Source organism: Pteropus medius, unplaced genomic scaffold (assembly GCF_902729225.1).
Source record: "Pteropus medius unplaced genomic scaffold, Ma_sr-lr_union100, whole genome shotgun sequence".
Taxonomy (NCBI): domain Eukaryota; kingdom Metazoa; phylum Chordata; class Mammalia; order Chiroptera; family Pteropodidae; genus Pteropus; species Pteropus medius.
In genome coordinates, this window is record NW_024349519.1 from 15,372,263 (window position 1) to 15,393,287 (window position 21,025).

Consider the following 21,025-nt stretch of genomic DNA (forward strand, 5'->3'; position numbering starts at 1 on the left):
GCAAATATAAAACTTGAGTTACAATGATAAAAAGAAAGCATTTTGCCTATCAGCTAAAAGTAATGTAACTTTACAAAATGATTCCTTTTCATTTGTTAAAGCTGTCTCATGTGAGGAAAGTAAGATATTAAACTAAACTTTGCTAATATTTTACAGGGTTAAATAGTTTGAGAGCAAAGGTCATTTTGATTGTCTATGCAGTTGGTGAAAACATTTATTCCACTAGTTTAGCTTTAATTGGTCACTGAATATGAAAACAATCTACCAGGAATATTTATCACACCTTAGATTTCCAGGGTGCATCTGGCTAACATAGCTGGCTAGATTTGTGCCTCCATTTCTTACAGTTCTATATAGCCTTCAGAAATCTTTTGAAGACAGCCATCTTCCCAATTGTTCTAAAATGAAGGATATATTAATAACTTTGTGATAGAACTCCCATGTTGTATAGCAACTAGTTACAAAATAGTCTAGCTAAATAGTAATATGATCATAAAGTCTATACTAAGTATCTGTGATTTCATGGTCCAAGAAAATCATTGAAAAAAAACTTGAAATATAAACGAATTAACTAGTTTTTTATAGTTCTAATGCCAGTCTGTACCCAGAACAAATATAAAATTTTGAATTATTTTTGAATGCTTTGTCTCATATCAAACCATAAGAGAGACTACGTTTTCAGATATTTTGATGACAAATAATATAACTTCTGGGAGAAAAGAAGCAATATGGTTATATGTGTGTTCATTCTTGTGTTTTTGAGTATTTATAATGAAAGCACTTAAAATTATTAGTAGGCAAATTGAAGGTATAAAAGTAGATTAATATAACATGTACAAAAGATTCAGTGAGAATAAATGTGATATAATGTTTGTGTAAAACCGAGCTTTGCAGAGATGTTTTACTGCCACATGTTCTTAGAATAATCAGAAGAAAGAAAAGGTAGGGAGAAAATCCATTGTTGTAGACAGAGCCATCTTCTTCATTAGGCACTGTAGACATAATGCCAGGAGCCCACAGTACTTTCAGGGGCCATTGAGAATGTTTTGATTTCTTTTACAATCAGAAGCAAAACCGTGAATTTTTAGGTTGAAGAAAATGTTTTAATATATAATTCATATTTTTTTGTTTTTATACAAGTGGAGTTACAAAATTATTTTTAAAATAGTTCATTCTTGTAGTTATTTGTTTGTTTGTTTCTTTGTTTTATGGAGGGAAGGGTTTTGTGAAGGCAAAAATTCTTAGAGCCCAGGAAGGTTATTGTATGCCCCTGGGTAAAACCCCTAAAACAATTTTGAAAAGTGTTCAAAGATTCCTTTTATATAGAGCTCCTACCACTTTCCTTCTTTCTCATCTCCAGTCTTCATACCCACTGATTTATATTCTATGTTTAAGCATTCTGTGTCTGAAATTGGAATGCTATTCTTATTTCAGGTCACATCGTTATCATAATCCTTTAGTAGCTTGAATTATGATATTGACCAGCTAATCCCAGTATTGATCTATACTAGTCCAAATCAAAGATCAAGTTATTTTTCAGTTTAGACCCATGTTAATCTGTATATTGCATAAAATGTAGTAGTTATACAAATCATTTTTCAGTAACTATGTATTACAATTAACAATAAGATAAAACAAATTTAATAAAAAAGTGAAACCAACACAAAAGATATAAGTATTATTTTTCTTTCCGTATCCTTTTATTTCTTCTTTACTTTCTGGATAATTTATTCAGACATAATGAAACAATCAAAAACTAACTTCAACAAGAAAACTTGATTATTTGTAATTGAGATTATTTTGGTTTAATATACGAGCTATACATAAGCATGTAGTTACTTTAAATATTTTTCTCAAATATATTTATTATTTTGGGGGAAAATATATGCCTTCAAATTTTTATTTTGATTTAAGAAAACACACTGTAGTCCCTTTATATAATTTCGAATAGTTAAGTATTTTTGTTACATTCAAATAACTACCAGATTTCCATGGTGGATAAGGGGATTTTTATATGATCCGTGTAATTATGAAGAGATTTCCTTAGTGAGTGAAGTGCCTCATTTATGCATCATGACTAAAAAAATCAAAAAATAAAAACTACATTGTAGTAAATCCTACATAAGTAGTAATAGTGAAAAAATTGAAAGATCAATACAACTAGAAGTCATATCTAAGAAATATGATCACAACAAAACCACTGAGAATGGCACAAATCCGATTTAGAATAAAATTTAGTACCAACTCCTATTTTTATGTTCAAACACCTCGTCTACATAACTAAAGGGAAAAAGTAGATTGACTAGTTACTATGGGCTTATGATAAGACCCTGAGACCTTATAGGTTGGCTACAAATAGGCTCAGCCGTGGTGTTTGACTTTGCAAGTGGATCTACATCAGTTTTCTGGTGTAGCCTAAGGTACTTTGAATATTGCATTTTTTAATTGTAAAAGCTATATATAAAGTTTTAAATATGTATATTCAGAATTATTTTCTATTTTCATTTCTCTTTGCAATTTGCATCATTACATGTTTGTCTGGAGAAAGAATGGGTAGAGTTAGAGTTTGTATTTGTTAGGGAAATGCATTAAGCTTTGAAAGACCTCTAGGTTTATAATAAAGAGTGGGAAAAAAAACTTAGGACCCTTGGTACAGCAAAAAAGTTTGGAAATCAGGTATAATCCTCACTGTACTTGTACTTCTGCCCCATTCCCCCATCTCCCTAATATTCTAGTTGAAATACAGATGGCATTAAATCTATGAGAAATAGTTCAACTCTCCTTTTACTTATGGAGTAGACTGCTATAGGCTTTTTTCTTCATTTTATTTTCAATTACTTCTTTTTCTCAGTCTTCGTCTTATTCTAAGTACCTGCTATTTTTAACCCTATTTTCATACTCTCTTTCTAATATTATAGGCATCTTAGGTGCATTATGAGTACCAATATGTTAGGGGAAAATTGTCCCAAAGGAGGTGGTCATGTTTTTTTATAAATCTTAAATGCCTCATCCTTCCATGTAATGACAGGGGAGATAAGTCATTTCAATTAAACTTAAGATTTATCGAATATCTTTTCCACATAAAATATATTGAATGCAAACATGAAAAAGGTACATTTTCATCCTATGGGAACTGGCAATGTGATGGGAAAAATGGATATACACATAAATCCTAATTTTGGCTTTGATAATACTGTGGTGAGTGTTACAAATGGAGGAATTTATGATATGGAAGTTTATTGGAGAAAATTTTTTTCTGACCGAAGAAGAAAATGTATTACTGAGCAAATGGTTCTAGAGCAGGTGCCTCTCAAAATGTGGTCTGTGCTGCTTCCTTCATGAAGGAAGCCTTTTTATGAAGATAACATCAGCTGAATCAACAGGGTGCTTAGTGATATAATTGATTAATGTTCTGGGGCAGTTCCTTATCTTGTGGCTGGGGCTTGAGGACGACTCCTGGAGAGAACACACCTAATATACGTGTACAAATCACAGTAAATCAGAAATGAGTCGGATCAATTTCAAAGGGGGCAATAGGCTGGTACTTGGAGAGGTTTCATGGAGAGAATGGAAGTAAAGAAAGGCTTCCTTAAAACTAAGATAATTTTGCCGTCTTGATAGATACATATGACTTGAGAAAGTAAGTCAGAGAGGAGAGAGATTGAGGGGAAGAAAATCTTCTAAGTAGATTGAAGGAAAGGAGCTGACAATAAGGAGCAGATCTTCTCGGTATGGTTGTGAAAGTTATGTAGTGTATGGCCTGTACTACTGTTTGTGTTTTTCCAGAGAATTCCTGGGTATATGTGTGGGGCACTAGGCAACTTAGTTTATTTGATTAGAGCATTTGTTAAGGAGTCTAGTAAAAAGAAAATATCATTTATCAAAAAGTAAATATAGGCTAGGAATTATGCTAAGCATTTATTTATATTTATCATATTATATAATCTTTTTAACTTTCTGCAAACGAAGTATCATTATTTCCATTTTATTGATATGGATACCAAAGCAGAGAGCATAAAATAAAGTCACACAGCCAGTAAGAATGGGCCTGAGTCTAAAGCCCATGTTGTTATGGGAACATTTTGAAAAAGTAGATAAAGACTAGATTGCAAGGGGCCTTAAATGCTTTCAGAAGTTTGGAGTTTATATAATCTGTAATTTTGGGGGAACCATGAAAGTTTTTAGATGCACAAATGGCTTTATAAAAATCCTATCTGATGAACTAAATATTAATTTATGGTTTAGTTTAGACTCTAAATATGTAGCTTAAGAAAAAAGAGAAAATGTCAGGGGGGGGATGAAAACCTGTTATATGTACCCAGAATTGGATTATACAAATTATCACAAAGAAGAGTGAGAAACTTTGTTAAGAGTATGAAAAACAACCAGGAGTATTTATATTAACTTTTCTTGCTGAATACAAAGAAAATAATTTTCATCTGCTTGAAAATACTTGCAATATATTGTCTTTCCAGCCCTAACATTACATATTCAGCCAGGCCAGTCAGAATGTGGCAAAATCAGATGAATAATTAAGTATTTTGGAGAGATCAACAAAAATAAAACTTGATTATCTTGTTGTTCCTAAAAATACTGAGCAGAGTTGTGAAATAGAATACTTCCCTGCAATCAGAAAAGACAAAATATGAAATCTGGATTTAAAAAAAAAAAGGAAGAAGGAAAGAAAAAAAATAAAGTTATATACCTCAATTTTTGTCATTTCTTCACATTTTCTTCAAAATGTCATTTTTTTTTCAAATGAAGTTAAAACTACCTGGTCGGTAGTTTTATTTAGTATGTGTGTGTAAATAGATGATAGATGATAGATGATAGATGATAGATAGATAGATCGATAGATCGATAGATCAATGATAGATATAGAGATAGAGCTAAGTATATACATATATACATATATGTACAAATACATATATATAAATCCTATTCCTTTCCATAGGGACAGACTTGGATCATTTAATCCATTTCAGTGGTGGGAAAATACAAATTTCTAATTTATCTTACTAGAAATCCAAATTTTTTAAAATGTGGACTATTAAAAAAAAGATGGAATGATGAGTTTTAGAATGATTAGAGATTGAAGGTAGGACCTGTTGTGTTGTCCTATGTTTACCACTCACAGACCTAGAGAATTTAAACCTGGAATTATATCTTAGATAGGTTTTAGTTCACATCTCTTGTTTTCAGATAGGAAAACTAAAGTTCACAGAGACTTGCTTAAGATCAAAAGTAGTGATTTTTGCTTCATTCCTGAGTAACAGAGATAATGTTGGTGCCACCATAAGGAAGAAAACAAAAGTGATCCAAGAGCAACAACTGGTTTGGGTGACAGAATTCTGACTTCACATTTATATATGTTAGGTTTGAGATACTGAGATATTTAGGTGAAAAACAGACTATTAGAAATATGTGATTGAAACTTCCCTGCCATGAGATGGAAATGTGCAAATTACCTGCAGAGATACAAGATTTGAAATTGTGAATTTAAAAATAGTCATTTATTCCACAAATATTCATTGAAAATTTACAGTTTCCCAAGAACGTAAAAAGAAGCCATGTTTTTTAAAGCTTGAAGTTGTCTCGAAAGAGACAGAGAAGTGAGAAAATAAGGAGTTCATGGAATGGGGAAAACAAGAAGTAAACTTATGGTTGTATCACCAAGTGGAGTGGAGAGTAATGATAAATAAGTTTGTATATCATCCAAAGAGGTTCTAAGTTTTTCCTGAAACTTGGGTGGAAGCTACTGAAAGATCTTCAATATACCATATCAAGATTCTATCCCTAAGAGAGAGAGAGAGAGAAAATTTAGAAAGAGAAATAAGAAATTATTATGGCTGTTGAATGCATTTTAGAGGAGTTAGGTCAAAACAGGCAATACCTGGGATAAGAATGATCAGGAGGGAGTGGGCTGTCAGACATCTACAAAAAGAATTGTTCAGTAGTCACAAACATTTTGAAGTTATGAAAGATATTGGATTTGACTATTAGAAAATTATTATATTCTCTCTAGGACCTAGTATGATGTTTTTCAAAAAGTAGACACATGATTAACTAATTTTTTGTTAATGCCTCACTGGTATGTGTGTGTTGGGGGTGGGGGTGGGGTAAAATGTTATTAGGAGTTTGATAAAACTGCTTAAATCTCACTTGGAAATACAAGTCAAGAAATTTGAAATATAAGATTAAAAATAGTATTAAATATGTTAATAAAGTACATTATGAAACCAAACTGACATATTAGAACACTGTATGGGATTGAGACATAACACATACAGAGATAAAACAAACTTTGACTAGAAAAGTAGATTAAGGTTAATAAAATTAGAATGATTAGGTATTTTCAGTCTGATGAGAAGCTGTATAGCATAATGATTAAAATTACAGTCAAAGGAATCAGAGAGATACGGGTTCAAATTTACTTATAATTTAACTTGAAGGACACAGCTTAAACTAGTTTCTATATGTGTAACAGCAGTAAAAATAATATCTACTTCATAGGTATGTTAGGAGGAATCAAAGTGATAACCTACTAGGAACCCCAATATAGGGATTGGCACACTCAGTTTACTAAATGGTGTTTTTATTACTTTGCTGAAAACATACCGTCAGGTTCTTAATGAAATCGGAGGTTAATTGTGATAAAGAACATGATAATATAAATATATTAAATGAAAGAATTTTCCTCATGCGTATTATAATCAGAGTAGTATACAGGATGGCCATATAAAAATCCACAGTTAATCAAATTGTCAAGTTTCAGAACTGACACTCAAAAGAAAGTGTTGAAAGCTTCATCATGTAGATCATTTTAAACTAGATTCTACCACACTCAAGAAACAGTGGTCAAATTCTTATCCTTTCCACTGTATGCATAGGTCTTCCATGCACAGACCTGCTATTCACTTCCCTGTGTCCATGCACAAAGCTGCTATTCACTTCCAGGAAAATTGGTCACTCTGTGGACTTGGATAAGAACTTTGCCTACAATGAGTGATTTGAATGAATGAATTTGGAATTGGCAAGAAAATACAAACATATGCTATGTTTACTTGGTATATTCACGTTCCAATAAAACTCAGGTAGCACATAAATTCTGTGTAAAATGCCAGAGATTTTCAGCAGGAACCTATTTCAAAGTCAGTTTAAACCTTCTCCATGTATTTTGGTAATATTGAAAGAACAAGGCAAAAATATTATATTTAATTATTGCTTATCAGAATGTAAAAGGCTCAAGAGTCTTTTCTGATAAAATCATATATAGTATCTGCACTCTACAATGATAATAACGGATGGCAGGACTAACAGAAATGACAGAAATATTATAGGCTAATTTAACATGTGGATTTATTTACCTTTTTATTTGGATACACTATTTTTTAAGCCAGTCTTCGTGCCTGGGTTGATATTGGACTACTTGCAAATTAAACGTTACCCTTTTTTTTTTTTTTTTTGTAGACAAAATACAACCAAGGTGTATGGGTGGTGGGCACTTGTGTGTTGGCATTTAAGATGGAGAAAGTCTAAATCTTCTATTTTCAGTAGTAGACAGATTTCTTCTCTTGATATTATCGCTCATGCAATTTTCAGTACCAGAGACATTGGGCCTTTAAGAAAGGAAGAGATGTTACAATTTTGACAGCTTCTTCCTTCCACTGACTGAAACAATAAAAATAAACATGAAGCTGTCTGAATGGCCTCTGCATATAATGTCATTTGCATGTGATTTTCTTTGCTTCTCTAGATAATTGAATTTATTCAGGCAATTTATTTTTTAAATGTGTAGTCTCTGTGAATGGAAACATCTTAACTAAAGACAACCCTTTTATTTCCTCTTAATGAAATATATACATGTATGTGTATACTTCTCTTAGAACCAAGAGAGTAGAAGAAAAATAATGGAAAAACCAGAAATGTACCATAAAAAAAAAATTATTAAAGAAATGAAGTGTGACTCTTGTAACCAAATATTCTGTCTTTGTGTTCACCCCCTGTCTATGTTCAAGGTCTCTAGGTGCTCAATAGGAGATTTTTAATTATTTTTCCCTGTTTGATGTTGCTAAGTATAATGAATGAATAGAGCAAAGGACTTTTGTAAGACACCTCTGCATGTGTATTGTTTCATAGCTGGTAAGCATAGCAATACTTTCTTGGTTCCCATCCTGAGACTCAGTCTTAATAAATTTCAGGCTTAAAGAGAATGACTATTTAAACTGAGCAACATTACTCAAACAATGTAGCTTTATAACACAAATAAAGCTTATATTCTCAAGGTGTGGGAAAGATACAGAATGTATGCCTTCATTTTGAATTGGCATTTTTGCGGGTTATTGAGCACCAAGCCAGAATTACTTTGAGATATCAGAAATATCCAGGAATATTCAGAAGTCAGGAATTCAGGTAGAAATGTAGAAAAGAATTCATCTGTCCAAAATCCAAAATTATTTATCTCTTCTCAATATTACATAGAATTTTGTATGAGTTAAATACAATTTTATTTTTTTGTGTATCTATCCCAACAAGTTCCCTTGACAGAATAATTTATTAATGGAACAAAAAACATCACTTCCTATTTATACCCATGATCACAACTCTATAAAGCACTCCTGACAGTAGGTTTCTGCCAAACTATTTGGTTATTCTATTTTCCTAGAATAACAAAAATCCTTTATTCTGACATTTTTGTTCTAGAGTTTTCTCATTTTTCACTTTCTCTCTCTGCTTTGCATATTCTATAGGTGCTCGTTATTATTTCCATGTATGTGTTTTTCTTTCCAAAACTTCTTTTATCTTTAGAAACCTAAGTATATATAACAAAATTTCAAAAATTTATATGGTAAACCCAAGTCACTGAAGAAGATGATGATATCCACTAACATACCCATTTTTAGACATAAGTGAAGAGGGCTTGGCCATTAGCTCATCTTCCTGGGTAGACACTTTCTGAGAGCTCATGAATAAAAAAGATTTAACCAAACACCTGGAAATTAATGGTTCATAAGTCATCATTTTACAACCTTCAGTTCTTTACATGCATTTTGTATTCTGAGACTCATCTACATTTGGATGTTCTACATACAAATTTAAAGATTTCGAATAATAAAACTCATTCGAATCCTGAGAGAAGTTATATGGCACCTATTCTTTACAATGCTGTTGTCAGAAGTTGGGGCTAACACTCAAATAATAGACTATTTTAGTTGTATGGATTTATTAATGTCATTAGGCATACTGACTCTATTTAAATAATCACCTCTGTTTCCCAACCATTCCGATTTTGTCAGTACCAGAATCATTATTGCAACCTCCTAAGCAAGAAGTATGCTTCTCTTTGGCTCCTTCTTCCTTATTTTCAAATTATCTAATCCTGTCATTACTCGCTTCAAATTATCTTTAGTATTTGATGGTTCTTTTCAATTCTAACAGCTACAATCTGGTGGAAAGCTTGTTATCATGACATATGTGGCATGATAACAGTTTCCTATTCAGTAGAGATCTTACTTTCTCTTCCACCCAATTCATTCTCCTTACATCACTAGACTAATCTTCCTAACAACTCACTTTGAGAGAATCACCCAGTATAGAAACTAGAATAGTTTCATGGCCTTTCAGGCCAAACATAAACAATCTATTTGATTTTCATGACCCTTCATAAAATTACCCTCCTATGATAGTCATTCTTATTTATTCTCCATTTATTTGGGTCAAGCCACTACCTTCTCTTTTGTGCGTGTGCATGTGTGTGTGCATGTACACTATAAAATTTTCTGGATGATGCCTCTGGGGAGGAATGCTGTGTACCTTTTCCTCTCTACCTATTTTTTCTAGGCTTAGACCAATAAAGCATCTATACATTAATATTTAATAAATAATTGACTCAATATTGAATTTATTAAGCACTAATAATAGAGTCTGAAGTACATCATGAATAATCAGACATGTTCCCTGCCTTCATGGTATAGAAAGAAAATTAAATAAGTGATCCCAAAACAGTGTGCTAAGTGCTGTGATAGTTTCCATCTTCCTTTGATTTCCAGTGTTCTCTCTTATTTAAACTTCTTCTGCATGTGTAATTTGCTACTATACAATTTAGTATTTGTTATAATTTTTATCATTACTGTTTCTTGTGTATTTACATGCCTCTCAGATTTAATTTTAAACTTTTTGAAAACGTATTTATTTATTTATTTTGTACCTTCGCCATCTCTTATAGCACCCGAATCAGTTGAAGAAGTCGGTACAACTTAATGATGACCAGCCTGAACATTAAAGTTAGATGATCTTTGGTTTAATTCCCCAATTTAACATTTCCTACTATTACTTGGGTAAATTACTCTTAGGAGCTTAATTCCTTCATCTGTTAAATAAGAATAAGAGTCTTTGTGGAACTTCTCTGAAAATTATAAAAGATAATGTCCATTAAACTTTTAGAACAGTGCTTTGAAGAACTATAGGAGTGATAGCTATATTTTTATTGAAACATTACTGAATTTAAACAGATTTTGTGTATTTGGTCAGGAAAATTTTTAATAATTTATAAATATTTTTAAATTTTTCAAAACTATAAGACTAAAATAAAAATTATATGTAGCATTACTTATATAAGCCACTTGAAAATAATATTTGCAGAGAATCCAATGTTTTATGTAAAGAATACCAGTGTCTCTGATTGTGTGTGCTATAAAATGGCCCTTATATGCATGCTAAAGCAGGCTCAGGAAATTATGATTTATACTATGAATAAATAGTTTGGCTAGTGGGGAAATTTTATGATTGTATGGCCTCTTAATGTCTTATTGGTATTTTTGGAGTGAGAACTGAAGCTTGTGTTTCTTATATCTCAAATCTTTGCTTAATGTCAATTCATACTAAGAGTACTTTTCAAAGATAACATGCTACTTTTGCTATATAGTGCTCTATTGAAAGTTTTAATTAGTGTAGAAAAATAGGCCTTTATCGTTGTTGTTGTTGTTGTTGTTGTTGTTTTTAATAAGAAAATTGGATTAGTCTAATGACTTAACAGAGTTGACTGACATTGGGCTATGAAATCATCAGCCTGATCTGATTAGAAGACAATGCTACTTGAGGTGCTAATGGGCATAATGGAAGCTAGCAAAATAATATCTATCCTTTCTCATATTAACTTTCTTCTTATTTTATATTTTTAGTGTAAAGGAACCTAAGGATTTGTTTGCAAGAGAATCTAGTGGTACTGATCCTCTCATGAGGAAAGAAAAATCTTGATATTTCTATCTTATAAGAAGGAGAAATATGAAAGTAGAAATATGGCATAATAAGTAATTGGTGTCATGTATTTATGAAAAATAATTCATTACTCTTTTTTCAGACTTTGACTTTAAAAACTTTTATTTCGTAATGAGGAGTAATTGAACATTCTTTCTTTGATCATTTCCTTGAGTTATCACTTTGTAGAGAGCCATGAAACTGTGAAATTTAAAAATTGAGTATGCAACAGAGATAAAAGCACATTAATGTCGCATGACATTTTGTAGACTACATTTTTTTCTTTAAAAAGTTTGTATTAGGTTATTTTCAAAAATGGGTCACCTTAAAAATATTTAAATTACTCTTTAAAAAATTGATTCCATTATGCAGTTTGATTTCAGCAGAAAGAACTATGAAACTACTTGTATATGCATTTTCTTTCTTTTTTTGTGTGGGGTAGGTGGGGAAAGGATTTATCTCCTTTTTTTCCTTTACTGATAAAAGGCCTGGCTTTTTCTTTATTCGTTTTTATGTTTTCTGTGTTTTGTTCATCATTATAGCCAAATATGAGGCCCGAAGCATACTTATTTTAGCAAATACTCATAGAAGTCCTATCATTTCAGTTACCATTTTATGAGTTTTATAATTTGTAACACCTATATTAACTCATGTAATCCCCTAAATCATATAACTCATTATTTTGTAACTCAACCCACTAACAACCCAATGAAGCAGTTAACAGTATTATCCCCATTTTATGGATGAGGAAACTGAGGCTTAGAAAGATTAAATAACTTGCCTAGGGTCACACAGCTAGTGAATGTGCATCCTGGTTTTGAACCAAAGCTATTTGGTCTCAGATTCTCTGAGCTAAACTGTGAACATCATTATGCTGCCTCACAAGTTAGCGTTCAAAACATTCCTGTTAAATGAATGAAAAAGAAAACTGAGCAAATGAAATATTATTTAATATTTTAAAATATTTTCTTTACTCTTAAATTCTGGCAATCACTAATACTATATAGTAGCATATATGAATTATTTATCAATTATCTCATTTTTATAGATGAGGAAACTGAAGTTTGGAGAGTTTAGATAACTTGTCCAAGGTTATGTAGTTTAATGGCAGAGCCTAGATTTGAATCCAAACATCCTGACTCCTGACTCCAGTTTGCTTAACCACTGCTTTTTACTGCTTTGCTCACATCATATTTTACTGCATGGGGAATCACAATTTATTTCATTTATCACTAACAATTAGTCAGCTCCCAATAATAAACGATGTTAGTGAACGCTTAGCTTATTAACTTCATTGAGTGTCTACTCTGCATAAGAAAATGTGTTCATTGCTCTGTGGGATAAAAAGTCATTACTCAAACAGATCACAATTTGAGAAAATGTTCAAGTTTCATTTCTTCCTTCAGACTCAGAATGAATAGGTATTTAGTCAAGTTTATTGACAACCACAGTAAGAATATTCTGGAGGTTTCTTATGAAAATGATAAATGAATTATTATGTATAATTAGTGGCTAGTTACAATAAATGTTTTTTTCTTTATTTCCTAAAATATTATTGTATAACCCACCATGCTAGTAGTAAATGAAAGTATTTTGATGTGTAATCTAATTTTTATTTAGAAATAGCTTCTGGTTGACCTTTGAGTTCTCAAGGAAGAGATCATCAAATGTCTTAAAGTGTATTTGCTAGATGTTTAAACATAAGTAAGACAGTGTACACATCATCAGCAGGAAGATAATGAGGCTGTCACAGCACAAAATGTTCTTTGTTTTTACAGGTTCTATTGGTTAATGTATTAGATATTCTCTAAATGCCACTTTTGCTTATTAAGTGGTTTTGAGAGCACATGAAAACATACATTTTATTCTTGAATGCAACATTTCTGAGATTCTTAGTAAATGTGAGTCTGAAAAAACAACCATTAGACACTTCTGCCCGTGTAGCATCCACATGCAAATGAAGATATTTTCCGAAAATGTTTTTCCTATTTGTATAATCCCTCACTGAATTAGAAAATTTGCTCTCAAATTTCTGTTTTACTTACTGGAATTAAATTAGATGGCAAATATGATATTGATTTTAAAAAACAGAAACATACTATCATTGCTTTATATTCATATTATAAATGAGATTAAACTATTAATAAATTCAAACCAAACTTTTATCACATTTAAAAAGCAATCTCTTTCTACAAGGTAATTTTGATGTAAATCTCAGATTCTCTAATCTGTACAGTTAGTAAGAAAATAAACAAATATAAGCCTGTTTCAACATGTGCCAAAATGGCTGTTAAACAAAATTAAGTCAATGTCACTCTTCACCAACACTTGTTGGTTGTTTTTAATCCCTGCATATTTGCTAACCCTCCTCCATCTCGCCTACCCTCCACTTCCTTTCCTACTTTTCAGTTCTCTCAAATTGATTAAGTCCCATCACTTTTATGATATCTTTCTTCAGCGCTGCAGTTCTTAGTCATCTCCCTCTTTTCTTTTTTTCCTCTTTTTCTTCTTTCACTTTTACAATTTTTCCTATACCTAGTTCTCAAACTTTGTCAGTGTTTCAGTCTGACTCCCCTGTAAAGCTTGTTACATCCCATTGTTGGGCTCTACTTTCTGACTTCCTGATTCAAGGAGTCTAGGCAGAGGTCTGAGAAAACTGTTTAAGGTATTTCCAGGTGATGGCAACGACATTGGATGGCAGACCACCGTTCGAAAATCATATTTATACAAATCATGTGTCATCATTGTAGTTTAGTACTACTTGAATGCATTTAAAAAATGAATGTATTTTTAAATGTTCATTTAGTTTTCTGATCAGTAATTAAATATGAGCCAAGCTAATATTTCATCTCAGTACTAGACAAAAAAATGAAAACCACATTAGACTTTTGCTGAATTTTTATCCTATTGCGTAGCAAAGGAAACTTTAAAAGAATCTATACTTTTAGGCTTTGAAGAAACATCAGTTTTCACTTTTTCTATTTTCACTGTTGAAAATACATAAAAAGTCTTTATAATATGAATGAGATCCTAGATTTGAAATATAATTAAGCCATTTTTATAAAATAATCATCTTTAAACTAATCTTGGTGAGGCCTGTCACTAGAATATTAGATCTGCCCCAAGAATGGGTTCTGTCTGCATTACAGAGGCAGATGAACCTCTAAAAAATACCTTTTAAAAGTTAAAACTGAGCAGGATATAGAATTAGTAATTGCCATAGATCATAGAGAAAAAAGATATAGGTACATATTTGAGTATTTTAGAATTTCTACCCATTTTATATATATAATACATAAATTTAATTTCATCTTTCTAGACAGAGAAAAACTGTTATACATATTCAATAAAGTGTCCTTTTATAGCAATATTATAAAATAGTGAATGCCTACTCCACCATCTTGACCAGAACCTCCTCTCTAACTTTTATATCATGATGGTTGAATGATTTTAATGATTTGACATACTAACTTTCAGGGAATTTCAATAATCTCATAAAATGTTGAAATATATAAAATATAAAAAATCCTTAAAAACTGATTTTGGTTTCTTATGACTAGTTTGCATGCAATGTAGAGTAAGCCAGTACATCCAAGCCTAACAACTGATGATCACAAACCCTTAGGGAACTTAAAAAATATGCTTCCTGGTGTATCCTTAGACAAATATGTAAAACACTCATCTAATATTTGGGAATCTCAATACGTTTACCTCGTAGTTGTGTAGGCACTAAGAATTGTTGATCTTATAAAACAGTAAGTTTTACAAAGGTATTATTAGTGGCTTTTTTTCCAATATGGAAAGGTGACCAGTTGTGATAAGCTCTGTCTCTGTAAATGACTATGGAAACTGCCCAAATGAAACTATCAATTTTTTTGTTCTTTAACCATTGGACCTAAGTACACATTAGGTACTTCTTTTTTATTCAAAAGTTTAGAAAAGATCTTTTAAGTCAGATGGCTTTAACACCAGTAGTAATCACAAAAATAACAGACGCTCTTCAAAGGCATGTCTATGTTTAATAGTCTTGGGCACTGACTATATCCTGTTCCAAGAATATTGAATTTGTTTATATTAACCAACAAAAGACTTTTAGTATTCTCTAATTTTAAAATATTGAGCATTTTAAAATATTGGTTTTTGAATCAGCATACCCTTCATATGTTGACATCTTGTTTTCAGGTAAACTTTTTAAATGTTTATTAATGTGTAATTAAAGTTTTGATCTCTTTCTAAAAGCTTCTCTATGGACAGTAAAATTTTAAGTTATTGACACATATATCTCTAATTAAGTTTATCTGAATAAAATGTTAATAAAATTGATGGTCTGAGGCTTTTTTGCCAATAATTGGTCATTTTAAAATTATCTAATTTGTATATATTGATGGGTTTATAGTACTTTTCTAGGTCAGTTACTTAACCTGTAATCTATGGTATTTAAGAGTTCCTAGGGAATTTAATGGAGGAAGTTCATAGCTGGAACTATTAGCTTTCTAAAAACTGACATTGTGTGTGCGATTGCATAAGTGTGTGTCTGCCGGTATGCATGTGCATGTGTGTTTAGGAGAGTATAGCTACAATCAAGACATCTATAACCCAAGAGGATTAAGCGTTACTGGTTTAGGATATCATGCAGAACTCTTATGAAAAGTTACCTTCACCTAGAAAACTTTTTAAATAATGGAGTTTAAAAAAAGATAATTATGTATTTCTTTCTATTACTAAATGAATTTTGACATCCTCTAATTTGTTAGAGTAGGTCAAAAGTAACACAACTTGGTTTGAAAATAAACATTTGTGATATGATAAAATATTTTTTTAATTTTTAAAGAGTTTAAGGAATAATCAAATAATATAGCTTTTTATTGAGATATAATTGACATATAGCATTATTAGTTTCAGGTATACGACATAATGAATCACTATTTGTATATATTGAGAAATGATCACCATAATGTCTAGTTAACATCCATCACTGCACAGTTACATTTTTTTGTGTGTGATGAAAACTTTTAAGATCTAGTATCTTAGCAACTTTCAAATATGCAACGATAGTCACCATGCTGTACATTATATCCCCAGGACTTATTTATTTTATAATGGGAATTTTGTACCTTTGACCACTTACATCCATTTCAACCAAATAGTATAGCTTTTAAGTAATCTTTCAAAGGTGTGTTTTGTTTTGTTTTGTTTTTTTGCCTTGTCCTCGTGATATTTGTAGAACAGCCCATTACAGGAAAAAAAGAGTGTGACCATGTCAAAACTTGTTCAGCACCAAAGGACTTTCTCCATATATCTGTGGTTCTTTTTATGCAATATCAAAATTAATAAAATTGCATTCATGAGAATCTAGTTAATCATCCAAATCCGTACCTTTTTGTTCTAAGTTCAAAACTTTATTTTACTAGAAAGGATGCTAGAGATGTCCACACATTTTTGAAGCTAGATTAAAAAACCACGAAATACTGAATACCATTTCTTTGATTAGCCACCTAAAGGTCAAACTTAATATTTGGTTTAAATAATTATTTATGTTTTTTTTTTAATATGACATGAACCAGTAGATAGTTAGATCAAGAGAGCTTTATAAATCTAGAATATAGTTTGATTAATTAATTTCAATGCAGTTATGTTATTTCTTTTCTTTTGGAATTAACATGTAGAGCTGAAAACTTCTCATTTTCATACTTAATAATTAAAAGAATACAATGTTTCTTGTTCATTGATAGCCTAGATACATATAGGCATAGTTAGAGGTTTTGTTTTTGTTTTAAGATAGAGTTGCTATTAGTACTGTGGTTGAGAACCAGGGCTCTGAAGCCCAACAGGCTGAGGTTAATTATCTACTATACCTTTTATGATTCATATGATCTCAGGAATTTATTCAGTCTATGTGCCTTAGTTTCTCCAGCTACAAATTGCAAAGTATAATTAGGCTTGTTGTGAGACTTAACTAAGTTATTACATATAAGGCACTTTAAACAGTGCCTGACACAAAGAAAATATTCAATAAATATTGGCTATGATTCTTAATTATATTCTGATTGATTGACTCTTAAATATAACATTTTCACTACCCTGTATGAATGTAATTTTAGTTCATAAGACCAAAAGTAAGCATGATAATGAGTTTCTTGAGTCCAGAAGTCAAGGATGATGTGTCATTTGAACAATAAAATGAATATATATATATATATATATATATATATATATATATATATACACACACACATATATATAGTTGAGTCACGTATAATCTATTTTTTCAAATGAGTTCATTCTTTTTAATCATCACATTACCCAAACTAAAATTCAAATATTAAGGTTGAAATAATATTTCCCTCAAAGTGTTCATAGCAAAATGTAGTCTTTGGAATTAATAAGTGCATTTTAAAAAAGATAACTCAATGAAGATAGATGCATAGATACATTATGCAGATCCTTTCCTTTCTTTCATGGTTGCAAAGATGACAAAGGAGACAAGATTAAGTAGCTTATTCAAGAATAAAAAAAATTATCATCCTCATTTAAAAATTTTAGAACTCTGTTTTTATCATTAGACTTTAGAAGTCATACATCACAATTCCGAGAGCTCTTCTGCAAAATACTGAAGCTTGTCCTTAGAGTTTATAAACTTGATTTAATATTTATTTCTGGTTCATGTCACTAATGCCATTGTTAATAGTCTCTCTGGATGTTCACCTGCCAGAAGAGTGAATAGAAACATGCAGTCATTACTTCAGGTATGGTAAATGCAATCCCAGGGAAGAAACCGAAAAACATAGGACTTCCTTGATTGAAGACTGTGCCAGCACTCCTTAATAAGCTATTCATTATGCAAATGAACAATGGAGTCCCACACTGAAACATCTGTTAAGTACATAAAACTGTTAAAGGTCTTAACAGTGCCAGAGGCTGAAATGTAATCAGACAGGTGAAAGAGTGATAAGATAAATATTACTATGCGAAATAGTAATGCTTAATTAATTAATCTGTGTGTATCCTGTTGTGGTAACTGAGTTTAGAATACTTGTGAAATATGCTATGCTCTTTAAAACATGTCCTTCTTCTTTGCAAGGTGTAGAAAATTAGAGACATACAAAATGGGATATTATTGTATTTCAATTTGAAATATTTTCTGATATTTTAATAGACTTGATTGCACACAATTTAGGTGCCATTCTCTCTGCTGATGATGCTATAGAAAGATGTGTGCAATTTCAATTATGGCAAGTGAAGTTCAGCTGCCAAATTCTTGTTTGTAAAGTTTGTCATCATATAATGTGAAAAGAGAGTCCAAAATAGAAGTGTTCAAAGTAAAGCTAACACTGGGATGTTTCTGCCTTTGACCCTGGAAATAAATGAGAAGAAAGATCTGTGGAAAATGAATACTAAGGCTTTTCTGTATTCTGTTTTGCACATTAAATTGAGCTAACATGTATTATGGTCCATTCATAAAAAAAAAAATCCCTTAGTTTATTAAATGAATTTGTGATTGCTCTGTGTGTATATGTGTGCATTTATGCATTCACTTGTATTTATGTGTGGGTTTTAAATAAATAATTCCAGAAGTGTACCTTCACTTGGCCTGTAGGGGCTTATAATTATACATTATGCATATTGATTTCTACATCCAAGTACATTATAAGCTAAGATTCATCTGTGAATTAGTATTGTCCATAGAATATTCATTCTAAACATACTCATCATCAGAAGAATATACTATAATATTTGTAAGAAATGGAAACCATTTTGGTGTTTAGAATTATAATTTCAAGGATTCTGTTAGCATACATTTTTTACTTTTGCTTCATCCACCCAACAAATTGATGTTTGTATCATAATAAATGTCTTTGTACTCACTAATATCCATTAACAAAAAATCATATGAACAAATTATGGTTATATTTGTGTTGACATCTCCATCTTTAATCTATTTTTAAAAATTGCAATGACAGTTTTATCAAGTATTTTTTGTATATTTTTAAGCTAGTCAAAAATGTTAGTGTTAGCCTTAAAAAATTAGATATCAAATCAGTGTGATTTGTCACTTTTATGGGGTCAACAGATTCTATTAACATGTCTTAAGCAGATATGTGTAAACATGGACATAATCTTTTCTGAATATTAAATATGCACAAACTCAAATATATTTGAATGGAAACTTTTAATAATGTGGAATTGAGAAATATACTTAGGGGGAGACTAATTTCAAAGATCTTAGGGTACAAATTTCTTTTTAAGAAGAGCTCTGCTTTGTGGAAAGTCAAAGGATTATGCAAGTAAGTAAAAGATTATGGAAGTAAAGAGAACCTTAAAGTAAGAAAATTATATTTTCTTCATCATTTCAATATCATTCCTCTTGACACTGTCTGAAAAATCAATTTAGTGCCTTTTACACAAAATATATCCCAAATATTATCCAGATTGCTAGAGTTGTGCTAGGAATTATGAGGAAATAATGAAAAAAAGGAACACCAAAAATGTGTTTAAATTTTAGAATTACATACTGAATTATTTTCATACACATACACAGTTATGAAGAGGCAAAAACTTCAAGAAACTTTAGTTTATATGGCAAATGAGAAAGTACAAAATAGCAGAGGGTATTGATAGAAACAGTGCTTGAGGTAACAAATGGAATTGGAAATATCTTCAGCATAAGCAGAAATGAACTTTCAATATTCTATCTGATGTCATAACAACCTTTGTGTCTGATGCTTTCTTAAAAGAATGAAAGGGAAGTGGAGAAGCAAAAGAAGACACTTTTAATTAGGAGTGCCATCAAGAAGAGGTGGCAACTTAAAATGAAAATTAAAGTATATATTATGTTATTCTTTAAGTATTACAATATCACTGAATATAAATAGCCATTACATTTAATGTTAATAGGAAAATTTCAAACAAAAGCAGAAAAATAAATGAATCTAACCAATATAGAGTTTGCATAAGGTTGTATTGCCATTTGTACTCAGCCTAAGGGAGAGAATCCCCATAGTTTTATTACTCCAATGAATTGGTCTTTGACTCTTAGTGCTTGCCTGTAAAGTTAATATATTCTTTTTTGAAATTTCTTTCGTCCTTTAGCTCTCGCACAGTGACATTTCACTTTTTAATGTTTCAGTTGAATAAGCCACGTAACCAATTTAAAATGTACTGAATTTTAAACAGTTTTTTTTTTCCTTTACTTTCTCTTTCAGGAAGTTGATGGCAATAAAGTTATGTCTTCATTTGCCCCACACAACTCATCTACCTCACCTCAGAAGGCAGACGAAGGTGGGCGACAGAGTGGCGAGTCCTTGTCTAGTACAGCCCTGGGCACTCCTGAGCGGCGCAAAGGCAGCTTAGCTGATGTTGTTGACACCCTGAAGCAGAGGAAAATGGAAGAGCTCATCAAAAATGAGCCAGAAGGTAAAGACTTGAAAACAAAGTTGCCATCTCCTTATTTTAATAGTTTGATTTTAACCTCTAGTCCTATTTTTTTGACTTCTCTAACTTAAATTGGACAAAATAGAAACCTAATGTTATGAAGATGGGTAGTATTTTTTTCAGAAACATTTAAATATGGATATTCCAATTTTTTAATCATTAATTTCTGTTGTGACATCTTCCTTATTTTCACACATGCGTGAGTTGTGGTTGAGTTAAATTTAAAGATTCAGGAATAGAATGTGGCATATTAAGTGCCTGTTATGTGTGAGGCTGGGGTTACAAGGTGAATAGGAAGTAGTTCTACCCAGGAGGGGCTCCCCAGTTTGCAGGAAGG

The 21,025-nt window shown here is 31.2% G+C and overlaps 1 protein-coding gene across 15 annotated transcripts in view; it reads left to right on the forward strand.

Annotated features, from left to right (window-relative positions):
* The window catches only part of SOX5 (SRY-box transcription factor 5), a 907,668-nt gene that overhangs the window by 605,371 nt on the left and 281,272 nt on the right, over positions 1-21,025 (forward strand). For all 15 annotated transcript variants that reach the window (XM_039882498.1, XM_039882492.1, XM_039882491.1 and 12 more), the window contains one exon: positions 20,460-20,670. In XM_039882498.1, the coding sequence (XP_039738432.1) occupies positions 20,460-20,670 (211 nt within the window). The remainder of the gene's footprint in view (positions 1-20,459; positions 20,671-21,025) is intronic.